The sequence below is a fragment of the Pelodiscus sinensis genome, chromosome 30 (genome assembly GCF_052426305.1).
Source record: "Pelodiscus sinensis isolate ZL-2025 chromosome 30, ASM5242630v1, whole genome shotgun sequence".
Taxonomy (NCBI): domain Eukaryota; kingdom Metazoa; phylum Chordata; order Testudines; family Trionychidae; genus Pelodiscus; species Pelodiscus sinensis.
The window spans coordinates 3,477,503-3,490,413 of record NC_143081.1 but is presented as its reverse complement, the minus strand read 5'-3'; the positions used below and the strand labels follow the sequence as shown (position 1 = coordinate 3,490,413).

Below are 12,911 nucleotides of genomic sequence, written 5' to 3'. Positions count from 1 at the left end.
TGAGCCACAAAGTTTGTAGGAAGGTGGTGGGAAAGGTCTCCCCAGGCAGAAATTAAAATGTGTCATGGTCCTGTGATGTGGTGATCACTGTGCCAGAGGATGGGGGGGGGGGAGGGAGTAGTCTCTCCACGCACCGATAACCTCGGTGCCAGCCACTGTGCAGGGAAGGAAGAACTGGAGAAAAAAAGAAAATGATTCTCTGGAGGAGTAACAGCGGCTCTGAGCTGGATCGAAAGGGAAAGACCCCGGGTCCCATTCCCCACCACCCAGAACCAGCCCGTCCCTGTCTGGGAGTTTCCAGGCCTGCTCGGGTTCGACCTTGGCCACGAACACCGTTGTGGCAAGTCCAGGCAGTGACTCTGCCAACCCTGGTGCATCTGGCACCGATTCCTGACAGACACATCAAATCTTTTGATCTACCCTCCAGTCCCATGTCCTGCCCACTGTGGGGCAGAGGTGAGCAGGGGGTCAGGATCCAGTTCCAGAGATTCCCCCAGGGATTGTGGTGTTAAGGATAATGGGTAAGGTTAAGGTTGTGGTTGCAGTTAAGATTACGCTTCTACAGACTTTCAGGATGGGGAGCTGAGTCTCATCACGAGGAGAGGATGTGGCTCTTAGTATAAAGGTGGTCTCCCCACAGGTGAAATCATCGGGGGGCATAAAGCCAAGCCCCACTCCAGGCCCTACATGGCCTTTCTGAAAATACAACGTGGAAACGAGAACGTGAACTGCGGCGGGTTCCTGGTGGCGGAGGACTTTGTGCTGACGGCCGCTCATTGCTGGGGAGAGTAAGTGCCTCTGGGCTGGGATGTGGGGGTAGATGGGATTAGTGGGGGAGGGTGAGCCAGGAACTCTGGTACTGGCCTGGGGGCAGAGAAGGGGCAGGAGGGAGGCCAGGCTGTGAGAGCAGAGCCCAGGGGTCTGACCTACTCAGGGGGCGTCGGTGAGTCTCTAGGGGGCTCTTTAAGCCAGGGCCCAGTCCCAGCGCTGGATAAATCAATGGGGCTAAAGGAACTAACAGTAGCTAGGTCTGACTCATAGTCCACTGAGGGTCAGGAAGGGGATCCCAGCCCCAGGGCAGCTATGCAGCATGTTGGGATGGGGCAGCTTGAAATATGTCCCGATCTGCATCTGGCTGGAAGAGCTGCACTGGTGGGAAGCTGGAACCACGGGGGACAATGGGAATGAAGGACTCTGAGCCTCGGGCTGCCCTGTCCCTGCAAGATCAGAATTTATCAGCCAGACAAACATGAGTCTATTCCCGTCCCCAAACGCCCCACGTGCTGCTCTCGGCTTTTACAGCAGGATCACTGTGACCCTGGGAGCCCATAACATCAAAAAACAGGAACCGAGCCAGCAAGTGATCCATGTGGAACAGCAGATCCCCCACCCGCAGTATGAGACAGAGACTGGGAACAATGACATCATGCTGCTTCAGGTACGGCCCTCATCCTGTAGCCCCGCCCCCAGTGACCTCACTCTGTTGCAGGTACGACCCCCATCCCATCCCCCACCCCCAGTGATCTCACACTGCTGCAGGTACCGCCCCATCCCATCCCCCACCCCCAGTGACCTCACACTGCTGCAGGTACCGCCCCATCCCATCCCCCACCCCCAGTGACCTCACACTGCTGCAGGTATCACCCCATCCCATCCCCCACCCCCAGTGACCTCACACTGCTGCAGGTACCGCCCCATCCCATCCCCCACCCCCAGTGACCTCACACTGCTGCAGGTACCGCCCCATCCCATCCCCCACCCCCAGTGACCTCACACTGCTGCAGGTATCACCCCATCCCATCCCCCACCCCCAGTGACCTCACACTGCTGCAGGTACCGCCCCATCCCATCCCCCACCCCCAGTGACCTCACACTGCTGCAGGTATCACCCCATCCCATCCCCCACCCCCAGTGACCTCACACTGCTGCAGGTACCACCCCCATCCCATCCCCCACCCCCAGTGACCTCACACTGCTGCAGGTACCACCCCCATCCCATCCCCCACCCCCAGTGACCTCACACTGCTGCAGGTACCACCTCCATCCCATCCCCCACCCCCAGTGACCTCACACTGCTGCAGGTACCACCCCCATCCCATCCCCCACCCCCAGTGACCTCACACTGCTGCAGGTACCACCCCCATCCCATCCCCCACCCCCAGTGACCTCACACTGCTGCAGGTACCACCCCCATCCCATCCCCCACCCCCAGCGACCTCACACTGCTGCAGGTACCGCCCCATCCCATCCCCCACCCCCAGTGACCTCACACTGCTGCAGGTACCGCCCCATCCCATCCCCCACCCCCAGTGACCTCACACTGCTGCAGGTACCGCCCCATCCCATCCCCCACCCCCAGTGACCTCACACTGCTGCAGGTACCGCCCCCATCCCATCCCCCACCCCCAGTGACCTCACACTGCTGAAGGTACCACCCCCATCCCATCCCCCACCCCCAGTGACCTCACACTGCTGCAGGTACCACCCCATCCCATCCCCCACCCCCAGTGACCTCACACTGCTGCAGGTACCACCCCATCCCATCCCCCACCCCCAGTGACCTCACACTGCTGCAGGTACCGCCCCATCCCATCCCCCACCCCCAGTGACCTCACACTGCTGCAGGTACCGCCCCCATCCCATCCCCCACCCGCAGTAACAACACAATGCTGCAGGTATCACCCCATCCCATCCCCCACCCCCAGTGACATCACACTGCTGCAGGTACCGCCCCCATCCCATCACCCACCCCCAGTGACCTCACACTGCTGCAGGTACCACCCCATCCCATCCCCCACCCCCAGTGACCTCACACTGCTGCACGTACCACCCCCATCCCATCACCACCCCCAGTGACCTCACACTGCTGCAGGTACCGCCCCCATCCCATCCCCCACCCCCTGACCTCACACTGCTGCAGGTACAGCCCCTTCCCATCCCCCACCCCCTTGACCTCACACTGCTGCAGGTACCACCCCCACCCTATCCCCCACCCCCAGTGACCTCACACTGCTGCAGGTACCGCCCCTTCCCATCCCCCACCCCCTTGACCTCACACTGCTGCAGGTACCACCCCCATCCCATCCCCCACCCCCAGTGACGTCACACTGCTGCAGGTACCGCCCCATCCCATCCCCCACCCCCTTGACCTCACACTGCTGCAGGTACCACCCCCATCCCATCCCCCACCCCCAGTGACCTCACACTGCTGCAGGTACAGCCCCTTCCCATCCCCCACCCCCTTGACCTCACACTGCTGCAGGTACCACCCCCATCCCATCCCCCACCCCCAGTGACCTCACACTGCTGCAGGTACCGCCCCATCCCATCCCCCACCCCCTTGACCTCACACTGCTGCACGTACCACCCCCATCCCATCCCCCACCCCCAGTGACCTCACACTGCTGCAGGTACCGCCCCATCCCATCCCCCACCCCCTTGACCTCACACTGCTGCAGGTACCACCCCCATCCCATCCCCCACCCCCAGCGACCTCACACTGCTGCAGGTACCACCCCCATCCCATCCCCCACCCCCAGTGACCTCACACTGCTGCAGGTACCGCCCCATCCCATCCCCCACCCCCAGTGACCTCACACTGCTGCAGGTATCACCCCATCCCATCCCCCACCCCCAGTGACCTCACACTGCTGCAGGTACCACCCCATCCCATCCCCCACCCCCAGTGACCTCACACTGCTGCAGGTACCGCCCCATCCCATCCCCCACCCCCAGTGACCTCACACTGCTGCAGGTACCGCCCCCATCCCATCCCCCACCCGCAGTAACAACACAATGCTGCAGGTATCACCCCATCCCATCCCCCACCCCCAGTGACATCACACTGCTGCAGGTACCGCCCCCATCCCATCACCCACCCCCAGTGACCTCACACTGCTGCAGGTACCACCCCATCCCATCCCCCACCCCCAGTGACCTCACACTGCTGCACGTACCACCCCCATCCCATCACCACCCCCAGTGACCTCACACTGCTGCAGGTACAGCCCCTTCCCATCCCCCACCCCCTTGACCTCACACTGCTGCAGGTACCACCCCCATCCCATCCCCCACCCCCAGTGACCTCACACTGCTGCAGGTACAGCCCCTTCCCATCCCCCACCCCCTTGACCTCACACTGCTGCAGGTACCACCCCCATCCCATCCCCCACCCCCAGTGACCTCACACTGCTGCAGGTACCGCCCCATCCCATCCCCCACCCCCTTGACCTCACACTGCTGCACGTACCACCCCCATCCCATCCCCCACCCCCAGTGACCTCACACTGCTGCAGGTACCACCCCCATCCCATCCCCCACCCCCAGTGACCTCACACTGCTGCAGGTACCGCCCCATCCCATCCCCCACCCCCAGTGACCTCACACTGCTGCAGGTACCACCCCCATCCAATCCGCCACCCCCAGTGACCTCACACTGCTGCAGGTACCGCCCCCATCACATAGCCCCGCCCCCAGTGACCTCACACTGCTGCAGGTACCGCCCCCATCCCATCCCCCATCCCCAGTGACCTCACACTGCTGCAGGTACCACCCCCATGCCATCCGCCACCCCCAGTGACCTCACACTGCTGCAGGTACCGCCCCCATCCCATCCCCCACCCCCAGTGACCTCACACTGCTGCAGGTACCACCCCCATCCCATCCCCCACCCCCAGTGACCTCACACTGCTGCAGGTACCGCCCCCATCCCATCCCCCACCCCCAGTGACCTCACACTGCTGCAGGTACCGCCCCCATCCCATCCCCCACCCCCAGTGACCTCACACTGCTGCAGGTACCACCCCCATCCCATCCCACCCCAGTGACCTCACACTGCTGCAGGTACCACCCCATCCCATCCCCCACCCCCAGTGACCTCACACTGCTGCAGGTACCGCCCCCATCCCATCCCCCACCCCCAGTGACCTCACACTGCTGCAGGTACCGCCCCCATCCCATCCCACCCCAGTGACCTCACACTGCTGCAGGTACCGCCCCATCCCATCCCCCACCCCAGTGACCTCACACTGCTGCAGGTACCACCCCCATCCCATCCCCCACCCCCAGTGACCTCACACTGCTGCAGGTACCGCCCCCATCCCATCCCCCTCCCCCAGTGACCTCACACTGCTGCAGGTACCACCCCCATCCCATCCCCCACCCCAGTGACCTCACACTGCTGCAGGTATCACCCCCATCCCATCCCCCACCCCCAGTGACCTCACACTGCTGCAGGTACCGCCCCCATCCCATCCCCCACCCCCAGTGACCTCACACTGCTGCAGGTACCGCCCCATCCCATCCCCCACCCCCAGTGACCTCACACTGCTGCAGGTACCGCCCCCATCCCATCCCCCACCCCCAGTGACCTCACACTGCTGCAGGTACCGCCCCCATCCCATCCCCCATCCCCAGTGACCTCACACTGCTGCAGGTACCGCCCCATCCCATCCCCCACCCCCAGTGACCTCACACTGCTGCAGGTACCGCCCCCATCCCATCCCCCACCCCCAGTGACCTCACACTGCTGCAGGTACCACCCCATCCCATCCCCCACCCCCAGTGACCTCACACTGCTGCAGGTGCCGCCCCCATCCCATCCCCCACCCCCAGTGACCTCACACTGCTGCAGGTACCACCCCCATCCCATCCCCCACCCCCAGTGACCTCACACTGCTGTAGGTACCGCCCCATCCCATCCCCCACCCCCAGTGACCTCACACTGCTGCAGGTACCACCCCCATCCCATCCCCCACCCCCAGTGACCTCACACTGCTGCAGGTACCACCCCCATCCCATCCCCCACCCCCAGTGACCTCACACTGCTGCAGGTACCGCCCCCATCCCATCCCCCACCCCCAGTGACCTCACACTGCTGCAGGTACCACCCCATCCCATCCCCCACCCCCAGTGACCTCACACTGCTGCAGGTGCCGCCCCCATCCCATCCCCCACCCCCAGTGACCTCACACTGCTGCAGGTACCACCCCCATCCCATCCCCCACCCCCAGTGACCTCACACTGCTGTAGGTACCACCCCCATCCCATCCCCCACCCCCAGTGACCTCACACTGCTGCAGGTACCACCCCATCACATCCCCCACCCCCAGTGACCTCACACTCCGGCAGGTACTGCCCCCATCCCATCCCCCACCCCCAGTGACCTCACACTGCTGCAGGTACCGCCCCCATCCCATCCCCCACCCCCAGTGACCTCACACTGCTGCAGGTACCGCCCCATCCCATCCCCCACCCCTTGACCTCACACTGCTGCAGGTACTGCCCCATCCCATCCCCCACCCCCAGTGACCTCACACTGCTGCAGGTACCGCCCCATCCCATCCCCCACCCCCAGTGACCTCACACTGCTACAGGTACCACCCCCATCCCATCCCCCACCCCCAGTGACCTCACACTGCTGCAGGTACCACCCCATCCCATCCCCACCCCCAGTGACCTCACACTGCTGCAGGTACCACCCCATCCCATCCCCCACCCCCAGTGACGTCACACTGCTGCAGATACCGCCCCCATCCCATCCCCCACCCCCAGTGACCTCACACTGCTGCAGGTACCACCCTATCCCATCCCCCACCCCCAGTGACCTCACACTGCTGCAGGTACCGCCCCATCCCATCCCCCACCCCCAGTGACCTCACACTGCTGCAGGTACCGCCCCCATCCCATCCCCCACCCCCAGTGACCTCACACTGCTGCAGGTACCGCCCCCATCCCATCCCCCACCCCCAGTGACCTCACACTGCTGCAGGTACCGCCCCCATCCCATCCCCCACCCCCAGTGACCTCACACTGCTGCAGGTACCGCCCCCATCCCATCCCCCACCCCCAGTGACCTCACACTGCTGTAGGTACCACCCCCATCCCATCCCCCACCCCCAGTGACCTCACACTGCTGCAGGTACCGCCCCCATCCCATCCCCCACCCCAGTGACCTCACACTGCCGCAGGTACCACCCCATCCCGTCCCCCACCCCCAGTGACCTCACACTGCTGCAGGTACCACCCCCATCCCATCCCCCACCCCCAGTGACCTCACACCGCTGCAAGTACCGCCCCATCCCATCCCCCACCCCCAGTGACCTCACACTGCTGCAGGTACCACCCCCATCACATAGCCCCGCCCCCAGTGACCTCACACAGCTGCAGGTACCACCCCATCCCATCTCCCACCCCCAGTGACCTCACACTGCTGCAGGTACCACCCCCATCCCATCCCCCACCCCCAGTGACCTCACACTGCTGCAGGTACCACCCCATCCCATCCCTCTGCCCCCAGTGACCTCACACTGCTGCAGGTACCACCCCCATCCCATCCCCCACCCCCAGTGACCTCACACTGCTGCAGGTACCACCCCCATCCCATCCCCCACCCCCAGTGACCTCACACTGTTGAAGGTACCGCCCCCATCCCATCCCCCACCCCCAGTGACCTCACACTGCTGCAGGTACCACCCCCATCCCATCCCCCACCCCCAGTGACCTCACACTGCTGCAGGTACCACCCCATCCCATCCCTCTGCCCCCAGTGACCTCACACTGCTGCAGGTACCACCCCCATCCCATCCGCCACCCCCAGTGACCTCACACTGCTGCAGGTACCGCCCCCATCACATAGCCCCGCCCCCAGTGACCTCACACTGCTGCAGGTACCGCCCCCATCCCATCCCCCATCCCCAGTGACCTCACACTGCTGCAGGTACCACCCCCATGCCATCCGCCACCCCCAGTGACCTCACACTGCTGCAGGTACCGCCCCCATCCCATCCCCCACCCCCAGTGACCTCACACTGCTGCAGGTACCACCCCCATCCCATCCCCCACCCCCAGTGACCTCACACTGCTGCAGGTACCACCCCATCCCATCCCCCACCCCCAGTGACCTCACACTGCTGCAGGTACCACCCCATCCCATCCCCCACCCCCAGTGACCTCACACTGCTGCAGGTACCGCCCCCATCCCATCCTCCACCCCCAGTGACCTCACACTGCTGCAGGTACCGCCCCATCCCACCCCCCACCCCAGTGACCTCACACTGCTGCAGGTACCACCCCATCCCATCCCCCACCCCAGTGACCTCACACTGCTGCAGGTACCGCCCCCATCCCATCCCCCGCCCCCAGTGACCTCACACTGCTGCAGGTACCGCCCCCATCCCATCCCCCACCCCCAGTGACCTCACACTGCTGCAGGTACCGCCCCCATCCCATCCCCCACCCCCAGTGACCTCACACTGCTGCAGGTACCGCCCCCATCCCATCCTCCACCCCCAGTGACCTCACACTGCTGCAGGTACCGCCCCCATCCCACCCCCCACCCCAGTGACCTCACACTGCTGCAGGTACCACCCCCATCCCATCCCCCACCCCCAGTGACCTCACACTGCTGCAGGTACCACCCCATCCCATCCCCCACCCCCAGTGACCTCACACTGCTGCAGGTACCACCCCCATCCCATCCCCCACCCCCAGTGACCTCACACTGCTGCAGGTACCACCCCATCCCATCCCCCACCCCCAGTGACCTCACACTGCTGCAGGTACCGCCCCCACCCCATCCCCCACCCCCAGTGACCTCACACTGCTGCAGGTACCACCCCATCCCATCCCCCACCCCCAGTGACCTCACACTGCTGCAGGTACCGCCCCATCCCATCCCCCACCCCCAGTGACCTCACACTGCTGCAGGTACCGCCCCATCCCATCCCCCACCCCCAGTGACCTCACACTGCTGCAGGTACCACCCCCATCCCATCCCCCGCCCCCAGTGACCTCACACTGCTGCAGGTTTCACCCCATCCCATCCCCCACCCCCAGTGACCTCACACTCCTGCAGGTACCGCCCCATCCCATCCCCCACCCCCAGTGACCTCACACTGCTGCAGGTACCGCCCCCATCCCATCCCCCACCCCCAGTGACCTCACACTGCTGCAGGTTTCACCCCATCCCATCCCCCACCCCCAGTGACCTCACACTCCTGCAGGTACCGCCCCATCCCATCCCCCACCCCCAGTGACCTCACACTGCTGCAGGTACCACCCCATCCCATCCCCCACCCCCAGTGACCTCACACTGCTGCAGGTACCGCCCCCATCCCATCCCCCACCCCCATTGACCTCACAGTGCTGCAGGTACCGCCCCCATCCCATCCCCCACCCCCAGTGACCTCACACTGCTGCAGGTACCACCCCCATCCCATCCCCCACCCCAGTGACCTCACCCTGCTGCAGGTACCACCCCATCCCATCCCCCACCGCCAGTGACATCACAATCCTGCAGGTACCGCCCCCATCCCATCCCCCACCCCCAGTGACCTCACACTGCTGCAGGTTTCACCCCCATCCCATCCCCCACCCCCAGTGACCTCACACTGCTGCAGGTACCGCCCCATCCCATCCCCCACCCCCAGTGACCTCACACTGCTGCAGGTACCATCCCATCCCATCCCCCGATCCCAGTGACCTCACACTGCTGCAGGTACCGCCCCATCCCATCCCCCACCCCCAGTGACCTCACACTGCTGCAGGTACCGCCCCATCCTATCCCCCACCCCCAGTGACCTCACACTGCTGCAGGTACCACCCCCATCCCATCCCCCACCCCCAGTGACCTCACACTGCTGCAGGTACCGCCCCCATCCCATCCCCCACCCCCAGTGACCTCACACTGCTGCAGGTACCGCCCCATCCCATCCCCCACCCCAGTGACCTCAGACTGCTGCAGGTACCGCCCCATCCCATCCCCCACCCCCAGTGACCTCACACTGCTGCAGGTACCGCCCCCATCCCATCCCCCGCCCCCAGTGACCTCACACTGCTGCAGGTACCACCCCCATCCCATCCCCCACCCCCAGTGACCTCACACTGCTGCAGGTACCGCCCCCATCCCATCCCCCACCCCCAGTGACCTCACACTGCTGCAGGTACCGCCCCCATCCCATCCCCCACCCCCAGTGACCTCACACTGCTGCAGGTACCACCCCATCCCATCCCCCGCCCCCAGTGACCTCACACTGCTGCAGGTACCACCCCCATCCCATCCCCCACCCCCAGTGACCTCACACTGCTGCAGGTACCACCCCATCCCATCCCCCTCCCCCAGTGACCTCACACTGCTGCAGGTACCACCCCATCCCATCCCCCACCCCCAGTGACCTCACACTGCTGCAGGTACCGTCCCATCCCATCCCCTACCCCCAGTGACCTCACACTGCTGCAGGTACCGCCCCCATCCCATCCCCCACCCCCAGTGACCTCACACTGCTGCAGGTACCACCCCATCCCATCCCCCACCCCCAGTGACCTCACACTGCTGCAGGTACCGCCCCCATCCCATCCCCCACCCCCAGTGACCTCACACTGCTGCAGGTACCGCCCCCATCCCATCCCCCACCCCCAGTGACCTCACACTGCTGCAGGTACCGCCCCATCCCATCCCCCACCCCCAGTGACCTCACACTGCTGCAGGTACCGCCCCCATCCCATCCCCCACCCCCAGTGACCTCACACTGCTGCAGGTACCAGCCCCCATCCCATCCCCCACCCCCAGTGACCTCACACTGCTGCAGGTACCACCCCATCCCATCCCCCACCCCCAGTGACCTCACACTGCTGCAGGTACCACCCCGTCCCATTCTCCTATTCCATTCCTGTTACCCTCCTTCTGATGTCAGAGTGCTGCATGGCTGTGCCTTGGCTGTAATGTGTATCTCCTTGGATTCTGTCTCCCCTATTGTCTCTGAGCTCAGTTGTGACCCTGGTGCTTTGGATCATCCTTTTCCATAGCTGCAGGAGCCTGTAAGCCTTAATAAAGACGTTGGACTCATCCGTTTACCCCCAGCCAATCAGGAAGTGAAGCCTGGGAGCACATGCAGCGTCGCTGGCTGGGGCCGGACAGTAGTGAAGAGAAAAGGGGTCTCGGCGACACTCCGGGAGGTGACGTTGAAAGTGCAGGAGAACCGGGTGTGTGAGAGTATCCATTGGGCGAAACCTCGCAGCTATATCTCCTCCACCATGATGTGTGTGGGCAACCCAAAGAAGCGCCAGGCCTCCTTTAGGGTAAAACTCATCTTCTTCCTTGATAAACTCTTCTTACTACTGAGGGGTTTTCTGTTGCCATTGGGCCCAAGAGGAAAAATCAGGGATCAGGTCCCACTGCGCTAGGTGCTGTACAAATAAATTGGAAATAGCTGCTCTTCTTGCCAGGGGAGGCAGAGGCCAGGTGGGAGCTGGAGCACATGAATACAAGGAGAGGCTGAGGGATTGGGGCTTCTTCTGTCTGCAGAGGAGAAGAGCGAGGGGGGATTTGAGAGCAGCCTTCAACTCTCTACAGGGGGGTTCCAAAGAAGCTGGCGAGAGGCTGTTCTCAGTGGGGGCAGGTGGCAGAACAAGGAGCTATGGTCTCACATTGCCGTGGGGGAGGTCTAGGTTGGAAATTAGGAAAAACGATTTCCCGAGGTGGGTGGGGAAGCGCTGGGCTGGGTTCCCTAGGGAGGGGGTGGAATCTCCATTCCTAGAGGGGTTTATGTCCTGGCTTGACCAAGCCCTGGCTGGGATGGGTGAGTTGGATTGGTCCTGCCTTGGGCAGGGGGCTGGACTCGATGAATCCTGAGGTCTCTTCCAGTCCTGCAGTTTTGTGACTCATTAAAGAGTTGGGGTTGTTGCTGAGACAGGCTGGGCTGTGGGGGGCTGAGCAGACACAGCCGGGGCAGGAGGACGGTGTCTCTGAAGTGCTGCTCCGTGTTTGAAGAACACGACTGGCTGAGCCGTTCTCATTGGTGGCTTGTTCTGTGTTGCAGGGCGACTCCGGGGGCCCCTTGGTGTGCCGGGGAGTAGCCCAGGGCATCGTCTCCTGGGGACCTTCCTCTGGGAAGCCCCCCAGAGTGTTCGCCCGACTCTCCACCTTCGTCCCCTGGATTGAAGAAACGATGGAGGGACTGCAACCCTGAGTCCCACCGAGAATCGCTGTCTAGGCTGGAGCAGCGTCACTTCTGTCCGTCGGTTTGGCCCAGAGATACGGCCTGCTTTGCCAAGCAGCTGAGGCTACCCCCTGTCCCTAAGCTGAACCTCCCCAAGCTTCAGCGCCCAACCAAGCAGCACTACGCCAGGGAGCCCAGAGGAATTAGGAGCCTGTTTCAATCCCATTGCTCTGCACTTCCTCGGCAGTCCCAAGCCAGACTTTTCCCCAGGGTCGGACATGAGCCCTGGGCTGCCCACTCTCCCGACTGGTGGACTTGGTTTCATTTGTGGCATTTGGTCTGGGAGAGTTGCAAACGCTGGGCAGGGCCGGGGGGTCAGTCACTCCCTCCCGTCCCAGCACGAGATGTGGGTGGGTAGGGGAGCTCCTCGTCATTTTCTGACCTGAGCTGTGTGAGACCTGCCCCCTGCCCTGGGCTCACTGGGGCTCTTCGTCCCCCCAGAGCGGTCCCAGCCCAATCTGGACAGAGCGGTTCCCTGGGGGGCCCTGGGAGCTAGTCCACAGGAAGGGAACTGAGATCTGCTCAACTGACCTCAGCTGCTGTGACCTTCCCGAGAGTCCCCTTCTGCCCTCCCCTGCTGATTGTCACTCGCTGCTTCAGAGCCAGCAACGAATAAAAACAGTATTGCAAACCAGTGAAGTTGTGTCTGTCTGGGAGCTGAATGACCAGTGCCACCACCAGAGCCCCCTAGGAGTTGGGGACCACACACTCCTCCCTGTGAATCCCCCCCCATTACCTCAACATGTTGCAGGTACCACCCCCATCCCATCCCCCCCATGACCTCCCACTGCTGCAGGTACCACCCACATCCCATCCCTAGATGGGGTCACTGGCTGCAGTCCCATTGATTTACCCAGTGCTGGGGCTGGGCCGTGGCTTACAGAGGCCCCATAGAGATTCACCGATGCCCCTGAG

General features: G+C 63.5%; 1 protein-coding gene across 1 annotated transcript; it reads left to right on the top strand.

Annotated features, from left to right (window-relative positions):
* The first annotated feature begins 517 nt into the window (after positions 1–517).
* On the top strand, positions 518–12,592 carry LOC149521014 (granzyme B-like). The gene is made up of 6 exons (XM_089774184.1): positions 518–521; positions 641–788; positions 1,303–1,438; positions 4,445–4,495; positions 10,804–11,076; positions 11,817–12,592. Exons 1-6 carry the CDS (start codon positions 518–520, stop codon positions 11,964–11,966), a joined length of 762 nt encoding a protein of 253 aa, XP_089630310.1. The 3' UTR covers positions 11,967–12,592.
* The last annotated feature ends 319 nt before the right edge of the window (positions 12,593–12,911 follow it).